At 15.4% G+C, this 14,018-nt stretch overlaps 3 protein-coding genes across 3 annotated transcripts; 2 read left to right on the top strand and 1 right to left on the bottom strand.

The window, feature by feature from the left end:
• Positions 1–6,213: 6,213 nt before the first annotated feature.
• Positions 6,214–6,638, top strand: PADL01_1232400 (conserved Plasmodium protein, unknown function; the record flags this gene model as incomplete). The annotated part of the gene is made up of 2 exons (XM_028683289.1): positions 6,214–6,347; positions 6,569–6,638. The coding sequence occupies 2 exons, from the start codon at positions 6,214–6,216 to the stop codon at positions 6,636–6,638; spliced, it is 204 nt and encodes a 67-aa protein (XP_028539482.1).
• Positions 6,639–8,455: 1,817 nt separating this feature from the next.
• Positions 8,456–11,788, top strand: PADL01_1232300 (pre-mRNA-splicing factor ATP-dependent RNA helicase PRP2, putative; the record flags this gene model as incomplete). Its single annotated transcript, XM_028683288.1, has 1 exon — positions 8,456–11,788. One exon carries the CDS (start codon positions 8,456–8,458, stop codon positions 11,786–11,788), a length of 3,333 nt encoding a protein of 1,110 aa, XP_028539481.1.
• Positions 11,789–12,789: 1,001 nt separating this feature from the next.
• PADL01_1232200 (mitosis protein dim1, putative) lies at positions 12,790–13,209 on the bottom strand (the record flags this gene model as incomplete). The annotated part of the gene is made up of 1 exon (XM_028683287.1): positions 12,790–13,209. One exon carries the CDS (start codon positions 13,207–13,209, stop codon positions 12,790–12,792), a length of 420 nt encoding a protein of 139 aa, XP_028539480.1.
• Positions 13,210–14,018: the final 809 nt, after the last annotated feature.

Here is a 14,018-nt window from a genome sequence, read left to right as displayed (position 1 = left end):
GTGTGTGTATATATATTTATATATTATAATACATTCCTCTTTTTATGTTTCTCATTTGTTATAACAAATATATATATACATACATATACATATATATATATATATTTATTTATTTATTTAATTTTTTTTTTTTTAGGGATTTTTGTTTTTTATTTTTTTCAAGTACATGACATTACCCTTTTTCATATTAATACACATATATATAACAATATACTATTTTTTTCGTTTTTTTCATTATATATATAAATATATGTTATATATATATATTCATATCTTTATTTATTTAGTATATAAGCATATATTATTTTAAACTTGCAAGAAGAAAAAAATTAAATAAAAAAAAAAAAAAAAAAAAAAAAAAAAAAAAAAAAAGCTCATTTACACAAATATACATATAATGCATATTAAACACAAAATAATCTTATATATTTATTATATAATATATATATAATAAATATATAATAAGCACATATATAATAAATACATATATATATATCTATATATATATATTTATATATCACTTATATTTATTACTATTTAAAAAAATGGGGTTCATTTACAAAGAATTTAAAATAATATATATACACATTCTCAAACATAACTAATCATATTTTTTTAAAAACATATAAAATAAGAAAAATTAAGAACATATATACATATACATATATATATATATATATATATTACTTTTTTTTTCTTTTCTCTATTCACTTCATATATATAAGATAATATAAATATATATATATATTTTATTTTTGGCATATAAGAACTTTATGATATATAAATACTTATAACAAAATTTTGTGTGTACATTAAAATGATTTAAAAAAATTTTACTACCATAAAAAAAAAAGAATTACAATGAGACTAAATTTTTATAAAAAAGAAAAAAAAAAAAAAGCATTAAAATAAAAACATAGGTGTGTTTGAATATATAAATCAAACATTTAGATATATTTGTAAAAAATAATAAGAATGATAATATTATATATATATATACATATAATATATATATATATTTATATAATATAAAAAAATAGGGGTGATTCATTAAATAAAATACACATATAACACTATTTAATTTTTTTTTTTTTTTTTTTTTTTTTTATACATATAATACATGTAGTTCAAAAATAGGTACATAAATAAAAATACACATATATAAAAATATATACAAATAATAATTATTTACTATATATATATATATATATATATATATACATATAATATATTTATTTATTGATATGTATATAAAATACTATATTTTATAAGTTTTAAAATAAAAATGTTTATATATATATATTATATATATAATATAATATATAAATAAAAATTTAAGTATATATATATTTTCTTTTTTTTAACAAATATTCAAACTCATACATAACACATAAAACATATGTATAAATATATTAGTGAAATTCACCTTTTTTTTTTTTTTTTTTTTTTCTTATACTTTATATGTAACTTTTTTTAAAACATATTAATATATATATATATAATATAATATATAATAATATAATATAAAAATGTAAGAAATAAAAATAAGAATAAACTTATATTTATATAAAAAAGAGGAAATAAAAAAATGATAAAGAAAGAAAGAAAAAAAGAAGAAACTTCAATCAAGAAAATAATAATATATGCATACATATATTTTTTATTTTACTTAAAAATATATTATTTAAAAAAAACAAAAAAAAAAAAAAAAAAAAAAAAATTATATATAGCATATACACATTTATTACATAAATGTATATAAGAACATAATATATATAAAATATATTTCTTCATAGAATATATAACATAATATAATATATATATAAATAATATATATATATATATAATTATAAATATACTATAAAAAAATAAAAAAAAAATAAAACACATTTATATAATTATATATATAAATACTCTAACAATAGTATATTATATATATAAACATATAAATGTAAAAAAAAAAAAAATTAATCAAAAATTTTTTTAATTTTATCAATGAAGGTAGCGATAAAAAAAAAAGCAAAATAATTATAAATTACTATTATTATATCTATTACCTTCATAGATAAAAAAAAAAAAAAAAAAAAAAAAAAAAGAAAGAAAAAGAATAAATATATAAAATAAATAACTTAAACATATATCATTTTATATTTCACATATACTAATAAATAATTTATATGTATATTATTCTAAATAATTTATTTTGTGGTGAAATATAAAATCTTCAGCTAAAAATAAATGAAGTACACAAGGAATAATATATAAAAAGATTTATATAAATTGTACTTCAAAATTTTTTTTTTTCAAAGTATAAAAATATATTTATATATATAATATACATATATATAACTTTATTAACAAAATATGTTTTATTATATATACACATATATATATATATATATATATATATATGTATGCATTTAAGGTATATCTTATAAAAGTCTATAAATGTAATATTATATATATACACATAAACATTAGAATGAAAAAAATGTATAAATTAAAAATATTATATATATATAATATTATATATATAATATATATATTATATATATATATATATATTATATAATGTATTATATATATATAATATGTATGTACCCATTTTTTTTTTTTTTTTATATATATAAATATGAAATATATATTTTACATAAAATAATATATATTCTTTATTATAAAAATTTAGTTTATAACAAAAATAATATAATATAATCTAATCGTAATAAATATAATTTATAAATAATACATTAAAATATTGTTTATACAATAAATATATTTATGTATCTTTTTAAAACATTACAGAAAATATTGTAAAAAACAAATATATATATATATTATATATAAATGTTATTTTTTCTTATTATAAATATACATTTATTATATATATAATATATGTATATTATAATAAAATACATTTTTTCAAATAATTATTTTTATTGTTTTATAAAAAATTTTCCTAATAATAAAAAGAAAAATATCTTACTTTTTTTCTTTCTAATAATATATTAATATATACATATATTTAACTTTTTTTTTTTTTTTTGTTTTTTTTATTCCTCGGAAATATTCTAAAAAATAAAAAAAAGAAAAAAATTTATAAAAAATAGAAAAAAAAAAAAAAAACAACAAAAACAAAAAGATAAGTAAACAAAAAGGAAAAATAAAACAAAAAGGAAATATAAAAAAAAAAAAAAAAAGAAGAAGAAAAAATATAAAAAGAAAAAAGGAGATACATATAAAAGAACAAAATAATAAATACATAAAAGTAAAAAAAAAAAAAGAAAAAAGCATACAGCAAAATATTTTTTTTAATCTATACATATATATAATATATATTATATAATTATATTATATATATATTATATATATATATATATATAATATATAGATAATTATTATAGATATTATTATAAAAGTTATGTATAATAAAAAAGAAATTGAAAAATTTAATATATATATTCCTTATTTTATGAAAAAAAATATACATAAAATAAAAAAATGTATTTTAAAATATTAGGTAAAAAAAAAAAAATAATAATATATTAAAATATTAACATTAAAAAAATTTTTAAAATATAAAAAAAAGTGCATATGTTATATATATCTATTCTACATATCATAGGAAATGGAAATAATTTATTTATAAAAAAATAATGCAGTGAAAATACTTGTAAAATAAAAATACATATATATATAATATATATAATATAATACCTTTTATTAACCATATAAATATATTATATATATATAAATATATACATATATATAATATATGTATGTATATATATATATATATATATATATATATGCATATCACGTGTATGCTTTAAAATAGATATATATATATATTTCTTTTTTTTTTTAAACTGTTTTAATTTTGTGTCTATAGAAGGTATATAACTTCATTTAAAAAAAAAAAAAAAATATAAAATTTTTCCCGTTTTGTATGTAAAATATATTATAATGAAATAATATGAAAAATTTTTAGAAAAAAAAAATAATAAAATAAACAATATATATTATATATTTTTTATCTTATAATATTTTATATATATATATATATATATAATATTTATTACCCTAGGGCATGTATTTAAATATTTAGGTGAAATATCTATATTACATTTTTATTAAATAATAAAAAGATATAAAGAGTATATATGAACGTATAGTATTACATATTTTGTGCATGTTTTAAAAAATAAAAAAATATATAATATTATATTAAAAAAAATATATATATATTTAAAAAAATATTTTCCATAATTGTTGTATTTTTTTTTTTTTATTTATATATATTCTTTAAAAAAAAAAAAAAAAAAGGAAAAATGCTCATTTAATTATAAGAAATATATATATATATATATATATATATATGACAAAAAAAATATATTTTTTAACAATGAAAAATAAATATATATTTATGAATTTATAAAAATATGATACCACATTCAATTATCCGTATCCTTTTTTTTTTTGTTTCTTTTTTTTTGTTTTCTTTGTATTATTTATTACGTGGAAATATAAATAATGAAAAAGAAGAAAAAAAAGTTTATTTAAATATATAATATTCTATTCTTCATAATAACATACATACAATTATATAAATATAAAAAAATAGGCATATTTTATTCACGTAGGATATTTACAAACAAAAGAAAATCAAAAAAAAATAAAATATATGTATATATATATATATATATATATAAGAATGTTTATATATAAATCATAATATATTTATATATATATTCTTATTATTTTTTATTTTTTTTTTTGTAAGTATATTACATGTATTACTTTTTTGTGTACATTTATATATATATAATATATATGTATAATTAATTTTTATGTATGTTAATAATAATTTTATATGAAAACAAAAAGGAAAAAAAAAAAAAAAAAAAAAAAAAAAAAAACCACATTTATATATAAATTCATTATTTTACGAAAAATACAAAATTAGCCACTAAAAATAATTGAACATACAAATTTTTTGTACATATAAAAAAAAAAAAAAAATGAACATTTGATCAAGTATATATTTTTTTATGATGGTGTATATATATTTATATTATTTATAATAACAGTGATATATATATGTGTATGAAAAAAAAACTCATAGGTTTTTTGGTAGTAGGATATATTTATTTATTTTATTAATAAATATAAAAAAATATATATTATAAAGACTTAATTATTTAAAAATAAAAAATGTCATATGATCTTTTGGTGTTTTATCCTTTTCTCCTTTTTTTTTTTTTTTTTTCTCTCTTTTATTATAAAGTATTAAAAAATGAAAATGAAGATATTAATTAATTGAAATATGTATGTATGCTTATAATCTCTATATACATAAAATGAAACCAAAAAAAATATCTCATATGTATAATAAAATTTTTATTATAGGAAATTATGAATATCATTCTTTTTTTCTTTTAATATATATATATATATATATATATATATGCTTTTACAGTGTGTAATTATATTTTTCACAGATTTTATTTTTATTTTTTAAGAAAAAATTAATATGTATGCAATTCGTATATCCTATAGATGAAAATGAATTTTGTTGAATTCATATATTATATATATTTTATTATATTGTAATTTTTTATTATATCTTAAAAAAATATATATATTAAATAAAACGCAGTTATTTTTGGTTATATAGCATATATGCGTTATGAAAACATATTCTTATAAAATATATAAGATCCTTTAAAATATATATATATATATTATATTTTTCTTTTTTTTTTTTTTTTTTTTTTTTTTTTGGTTTATCATATATTGAATTTTTAAAAATTAAATATATTTATACAATTTAATTTCTAATTCCTTTTTATAATTTTTGAACATATTAAAAAAATTTCTGAACCTCTTTTTTTGTTTTTTATTTTATATATATATTACTTTATTCATTATATTTTGTGTTATAATTTAATATATATATATTTGACACGTATAACCTTTTAAAAAATTAATATATAAGAATAATTTATTTTTAAATTTTAATCATAAGTAAAATTATTATAAATGTGTATATATAATAATTTAGAGTACGGATAAAATATTCCATTGTAATGATATATTAAATGATATATATATATATATATATATATATATTTTTATATTTATAATTATTTATTTTATTTTGTTATAACACCTAAGGGTTCACATATATTAACACATACACACTTCTTATATATAATGTTGCTATCATTAAATGAGAACATTTTTTTAAAAAATTATTTTAATTTACAAAATATTATTATACCAATGTTTTTTTCGCCTTTTTATTTTCTAAGACCTCGTAAGAAAACACAAAGAGTTGACCGTTGTAGGTATAAAAAGAAATAGAAAAAAAAACAAAAACAATAAAATAATCATAATGTGAAGAATAATATGACTATGTATTAACATATATATGTGTGTATAAATATAGAAAAAGATATGTAGTCCACATATATATATATATATATTACCTTGTATATTTACCGATAATATTTGTTATAATTTTATAAATAATATATATTTTATATTGTACTTTTTTTTTTCAATATAGGACAAAAAAACAATATAAAAATAGAAGACATTTCAAGGGGTTTTATTATAGGTGGATGGGATCATATTAAAATGTATAAATGATATTATATGAAATTATTTTAAGAGAACAAATAATGAAATAAAAATTAAAATTAAAATAAAAATAAAAATAAAAATAAAAAGACTCCACCGATGCGTTTTATATAATATATATATATATATATATATATATATATATATATTACCAGGACAATAATTCCTTTTTCTTATACTTAATAGGGTATAAATACAATGTATGTATCCATGTCATTATATATATAATATATTTTATATTTTATTATACTTTCATTTCCCAAAAAAATTAACGAGTGCACACATATTTAGATAAAATACATAATATAAATATATCTTACTGTTATTTATATATGTATAATATATAAAGCTTCATAAAGTACATATATATATATATATATATATGTAATATTTTTTTTTTTTTTTTTTTTTTGTTATGAACACACATATATATTATAAAAGAATATATGTAAAAAATATAAAATATGTAATATTATTAATGAACTTTTATTTTTTTTTTTTTTTTTTTTAACATTGGATAATTAAAATATAAATAAACAAAAGATAATTATATTTATGATTATATTTCTTAAATTAATAATTTGAATAAATAAATGGACATAAAAGGTTTCATATATATAAATAAGAATCTTTTTAAAATTAAAAAAAAAATTATATATTCTCTAATATTTAATAGCATAAATATTTTATATTATATATATATATATAGTTCTTACATTTTTTTTTTTTTTCTTATTTTTCCCCGTTTTCCCATTTTTTTATTCATATCTATTAAAAAGAAAAAAGTACATTCCTGTATTAGAAATGGGAAACAATTGTAAAATAAAATGAATTTATTATTACATAAAAAAAAAAAAAAAAAAAAAAAAAAAAAAAAAAATTATATATATATATATATATTATATATCATATATTTCCCCCCCACTTTATTATTATATACGAATAATTTTATATTGTAAAAAAATAATAATTCTTCATTAATTTATAATATATTTATTTATATTTTATTATTATTATATTATATTTATATTATATATATACAAAAGCGTCTATATATTTACAATTATATATATATATATAATATATTACTCATATATTCATTTAAATATATGTAAATATTCCTTATCTATATAATAAAAATTTATACGTTCATATATTTTTTATAAGCCCGTCATAGTATAAATATTTTTTTTTATTTTAAGAAACTACTATTTTTATAATTATAATCCTAATTATTTTATTTATCTCTTTTATTTTTTAATTATTTAAATATTCTGGCCTTATATATATATATATAATATAAATGAACTTTTAATATTATAGTTATTTAATATATTAGTAATTTTATGAGTATATAATTAAAAATATGTGATAATACCTTTTTTTTTTTTTTTTTTTTTTTTTTTTTTTTTTTTTTTTTTACTTTGTTTTTGATATATATAAATTACTGTGAAATGAAAATATGATAAATATGAAAGGATAATCTATATAAATAATAATTATTTTATATATATAATATGATTATTCTTATAATATACTATTATTATATATAATATAAATATTATATTAAATGATTATTTGAAGTAAATATATTTTTTTTTTTGTGTACATATTAACTGCATATATATATATATATATATATATATATGTATGTATGTATGTGTGAAAGAAGGTATAAAATGAAGAAATAAAAATATACATACAATATATGTAATATATATATAATATATATGTGTGTGTTTATTGCTTTATTTTTATTTTCATTTTATTTTGGCTGATTAAAACTTTTTGTTCTTATTTGCTTTATGACATAATGAATGAAAAAAGTGATTTACACAAGAGATCAATTGAATTTGCAGATAATGATGAATCAAAAAAAAAAATAAAAACAGACGAAGAAGAAAATGATATAATGGAAAGTAAAGGAAAAGATTCTTATTCTTTATATTTAGAATATCAAAAAGGTAGGAATAAAAAATTAAAGAATAATGAAGAATATATTGAATATTTAAAAAAAGATGCTAGAAGAAAATATTTAAAAGAAAGAGAAAAAGAAAAATTAGATATAACGAAGAAATTATTAGATGATGAATTATTATATAGTACTGTAAAATTAGAAGGAAAAGATTTAAAAGAATTACAATTTTCTAAAAAAATATATAATATAGCTAAAGAAAATATAAATTTAAGAGAAAAATTACAAGAAGAATCATATTATTTTCAACAAGATATAGATAAAAATAAAAAAACACAAACATATGAAAACAACAAAGTAGATAAATCATTATATAATTATGATGAACAAATTTTAAATAAAGGAATTCTCAAATTTGGTTCTGCAATTTCAAAAGAAAATCTACAAAAACAAAATAATAATGAATTTGTTTTTGACGAAGATATTATAACAACTAATAGGAAAAGTATAAAAAGGGCATCCTTCGAAGAGAAAAAATGGAATGAATCACCAACAACAAAAAAAAAAAAAAAAAAAGACGACATGGAAAGTGACAACAAGGGTGATAAGGATGATAAATATTATAAACGTCATAAATATGAAAAATATGATAAATATGATAAATATGAAAAATATGATAAATATGATAAATATGAAAAATATGATAAACATGATAAACATGATAAATATGACAAACATAATAAAAAATACCCTTCCAAATATAAAGAAATAAATACCTCTTATGAAAGCAATAGTCCCACTGATAGCACTTATAAAAGTGAAGAGGAAAGCACCTCATCAGTGGATAAATATCATAGAAACAATAAATATGATAATGAGAAAACAAAACATGAAAAAAAAAAAAAAAAGAGTATAGTTACAGATGAAGAAAGAAATGTTGATAGTAATAAGAGATCCTTTGAAAAAAAGGAATCCGAATTAAATGAAAATGGACTTACAGATGTTGTTGAATTTGTACATTTAGAAAGTTTTTATGGTATGAATGAAAAAGAAAAAGAATTAGAAAAACTTTTTGAAGATATAAAAAAAAGAAAAGAAAAGAAAATGAAAAAAATTATTGATGAAAGGAAAAGGTTACCTATATATAGTTATAGATACGATATATTGAAAGCTATAAAAAATAATAAAATTTTAATATTAGTAGGTGAAACAGGTAGTGGAAAAAGTACACAATTAACTCAATATTTATATGAATGTAAATATCATATGTATGGTAATATTATATGTACACAACCAAGAAGAATTGCATGTATAGCTATAGCAAATAGAGTAGCAGAAGAAATGAATGTAAAAATAGGTAAAGAAGTTGGATATGTAATTAGATTTCAAAATAAAACAAGTGAAGCTACCAAAATTATGTATATGACAGATGGTATGTTTTTACGTCTGTTATTATATAATCCAACATTAGAAGATATATCTGTATTAATTATTGATGAAGCTCATGAAAGAGCTTTACATACTGATGTTATTTTGCCAATAGTAAAAGATATATGTAACTTTAGAGAAAATATTAGAGTTGTTATATCTTCAGCTACTTTAGATGCAGAAAAAATATCCACATATTTTAATTGTGCACCCATTTTTTATGTACCAGGAAGAAAATATAATGTAGATATATACTACACAATAAATAATGAAAGTAATTATATATCAGCCATTGTAATAACTATATTACAAATACATATAACTCAAGGAAAAGGGGATATTTTAGTATTTTTACCAGGTCAGTATGAAATTGAATTAGTTCAACAGGAATTAGAAAATAAATTAAATGAACTGGCTCCAAAATATCGTAACCTGATCATATTACCTATTTATTCATCTTTGCCTGTAGAATATCAGGCACGTATATTTGAAGATGTTACTGAAGAAGACAATATGAAGTTTTTAGAAGATATTAATGATAAGAATGATGAAAATAATAAAAACCATAAAGATATTGATAAAAATAATAAAATGGATGAAGATAGTAATTCCAAATTGAATGTATCACAAAGTAAAAATAAAAAAAATATTAACGAAGAAATAGAAGAACTTAAAAGAGTAAATACAAATAATAAAATAAGAAGGAAAATTATTTTATCAACAAATATTTGTGAAACGAGTATAACTATAGACAATATTGTTTATGTTATTGATTCAGGTTTATGTAAACAAAAAATATATAACCCTAATTCAGGTATAGAATCTTTAGTTACTCTACCATGTTCTAAAGCATCAGTGAATCAAAGAACAGGTAGAGCAGGAAGAAAAAGAGACGGGAAATGTTTTCGATTATTTACAAAAAAATCATTTATTGATTTAAGTGATAATTCAATTCCTGAAATACAAAGATGTGAAATTAGTAGTATGATATTGTTATTAAAAAGTTTAGGTATGGATGATATTATTAATTTTGATTTTTTAGATCCTCCTTCTCCTATTGTTATTATTAAAGGATTAGAACTTTTATATTCTTTAGGTGCTCTAAATGATGAAGGAAATCTAACTAGGACAGGACGTAAAATGGCAGAATTTCCAACAGATGTAAAATCAAGTAAAATGATTTTATCAGCTGCAGAAAAATATAATTGTGTTGATGAAATTTTGAATATTGCATCTATGTTAACACATGCTAATAATATTTTTTATGTTCAAAAAGGTAAAGAAAAAGAAGCAGAAAATATTAAAAAAATGTTTATTATTGAAGGTGGAGGTGATTTCTTACTCTTTTTAAATATTTATAAACAATGTGAAGAAAATAATTTCTCTACCTCTTTTTGTTATGATCATTTCTTACAATATCATACTCTTATTAAAGTTAAAGATGTGAAAACACAACTATTAAGTATATGTGAAAAAATTGATATACCCATTACATCTTGTGGTATTGAAAATCATGAATCCTTAAATAATATTAAAAAAAGTATTGTCAGTGCATTTTTTACAAATGCCGCTCTACCTGTTAATAAAACTGAACTCAAAATTATAAAATTAAATCAAGTTGTTAGTATATATCCTAATTCAGTTCTCTTTAAAAAAAATATTATGGAAGAAAATGAAAATGTGTGTATCATTTTTTATGAAGTTATTAAACTAAATAAATCATATATAAGACATAATATACCTGTAAATAAAAACTTGTTATTTCAAATTGCAGACTTTTATTTTCTTAACAAAACGGAATAATCTTTATAAAACTTGTCGAAATTATTTATTTTTTTTGCAACCTCAAAAATGTGTAAAACATGATATTAAACATAAAAATGGATTTATTAAAAAAAAATTAACAATAAATAATATATATGTATATATATATATATATATATATATATTATTTTTTTTTTTTTTTCGTTTGTAATCTTTAAATTAATTTTTTTCTTAGTACTAAGTGATAATTTTTTATACCATGTGTATTATTTCTATAACAACATCTATATATATATATATATATATATTTATATATTTATATATTTTTTTGCTCATGTAAAATGAATAATGTAATAATTTTTACGAAGAATAATTACTTTTTATTTTTATTTATATATTTTTTTTATTATTATTCCTTATTAATTTTGTCAATATTCATTTTCCTTGAAATTTTAAATTGTTTTCATTTTTGGTTTCATATTATAATTTATTATTCCTATGCATAATTTTATTATTATTATTTTTTTTTTTTTGTGTGTGTACATTTGTTTAATTATAATATTTGTTGAAATTTTTTTGTGTTATAGATGTGTAAAAAAATAAAATTCTTATAAGAATAAATATAAAAAGAAATGCAAAATTTTTACACTTATACTAATTAATTCTTTTATATATTATTTTTTTTGAACACAAGAACAAATAAATTTATTTTTACAAAAAAATATATATATGAACACTTTTTTATTTTTAAAATATTAATTAGTTATATGGTTATGATTTTCCACAAGGTTATACATATATATATATATATATATATTATATATATTTTATAAAATGAAAAAAAAAAAAAAAAAAAACATAACATTTTAATTAAAACTAATTACATATAAAATCAATATATCCCATATAAAAAATAAATGTTTTCATTATGATAACATTATTTTTATATTTCAATAAAACAAAAAAAAAAAAAAAAATAATAAAATAACATATATTGACAACTATAGATATGTATCTATACTTTTCAACATTATAATAATTTAGTATTTATATTTGGTCGAATAATCTTTTGGGGATATAACTAAACCTCTTCCTTTTCTTGCACCTCTAAATATTGTTTCTACTATATCAATAAATTCTTGTTTATTATTCATAGGCCAATTAATTTTATTATTATTTCCAGTACCTAGATCAATCATCATATGTTTGTTTCGATAAAAAAACATAACTGAAACAGGGTCATATAATTCATACATAGTATTAAAGTCAGGAACTTCTGTTATATCTACCAAATAAATAACACAAAAATTTCTAATGTCTTCTACTACTTTAAATAATAACTCATCCATTTTCATACAATCTGGGTCATAATCATGACCAAAACGAATGCAAACTAATCTTTCTTCTTCGCTTAATATAGCTTGGTCAACAGCCCAGCCGCTACGTAAATGATGTAACATAAATGACATTTTATAAAAATTCACGTAAAATAAAATTCAATTATATTAAATTAAAAATATATATTATGAACCATTCATCAATTTATAAACAAAAAGAAAAAAAAAAAAAAAAAAAAAAAAAAAAAAAAAAAAAAAAAAAATTTATATATCTATATCATATATATATATATATATATATATATGTTTCTTTTCTTTTTTTTTTTTTTTTTTTTTTTATATCATATAATTAAAAACACTTTAAAATAATCATTATATATAACCAAAAAAGTAAAATATTATAAAATGATTAAAAAAAATAAAACCCAAATGTTTATTTTTATATTATAAACATACTGAAAAAATAAAAAATTTGAAAAAGTCTACATAAAATATTATATATAATTATTCATATTCTATTCTTTAATGGTATATACAAACTTTTAAATAAATCTTCGAATATGATATATATATATATATATATATATATATATATATATTTATTTGTTTTATTTAAATATAATGTTATATATATATATATTTAACTTGAATATAAATATTTTATAATATATAAATATATACATTAAATAATCTTTCTACTACCTCCAGGGAATTTATTAAAAAAAAAAAAATTATTTTTTATATTAGAGTATAATAATATGTTTATTAAAATAAAATGTTTATAATAAAATGTTCCTCTTTTTTAAAAAAAAAAAAGAAAAAAAATTGAAACAATATAAAATATAATATCCTTATTATAATAATATAAAATAAATAAGAATATATATATTATATATATATTATTATATATTTACCTATATTTCATTTATGTA

The sequence above is a fragment of the Plasmodium sp. gorilla clade G2 genome (assembly GCF_900097015.1).
Source record: "Plasmodium sp. gorilla clade G2 genome assembly, chromosome: 12".
Classification (NCBI taxonomy): domain Eukaryota; phylum Apicomplexa; class Aconoidasida; order Haemosporida; family Plasmodiidae; genus Plasmodium; species Plasmodium adleri (nom. inval.).
This window is presented reverse-complemented; position numbering and strand designations above follow the sequence as displayed.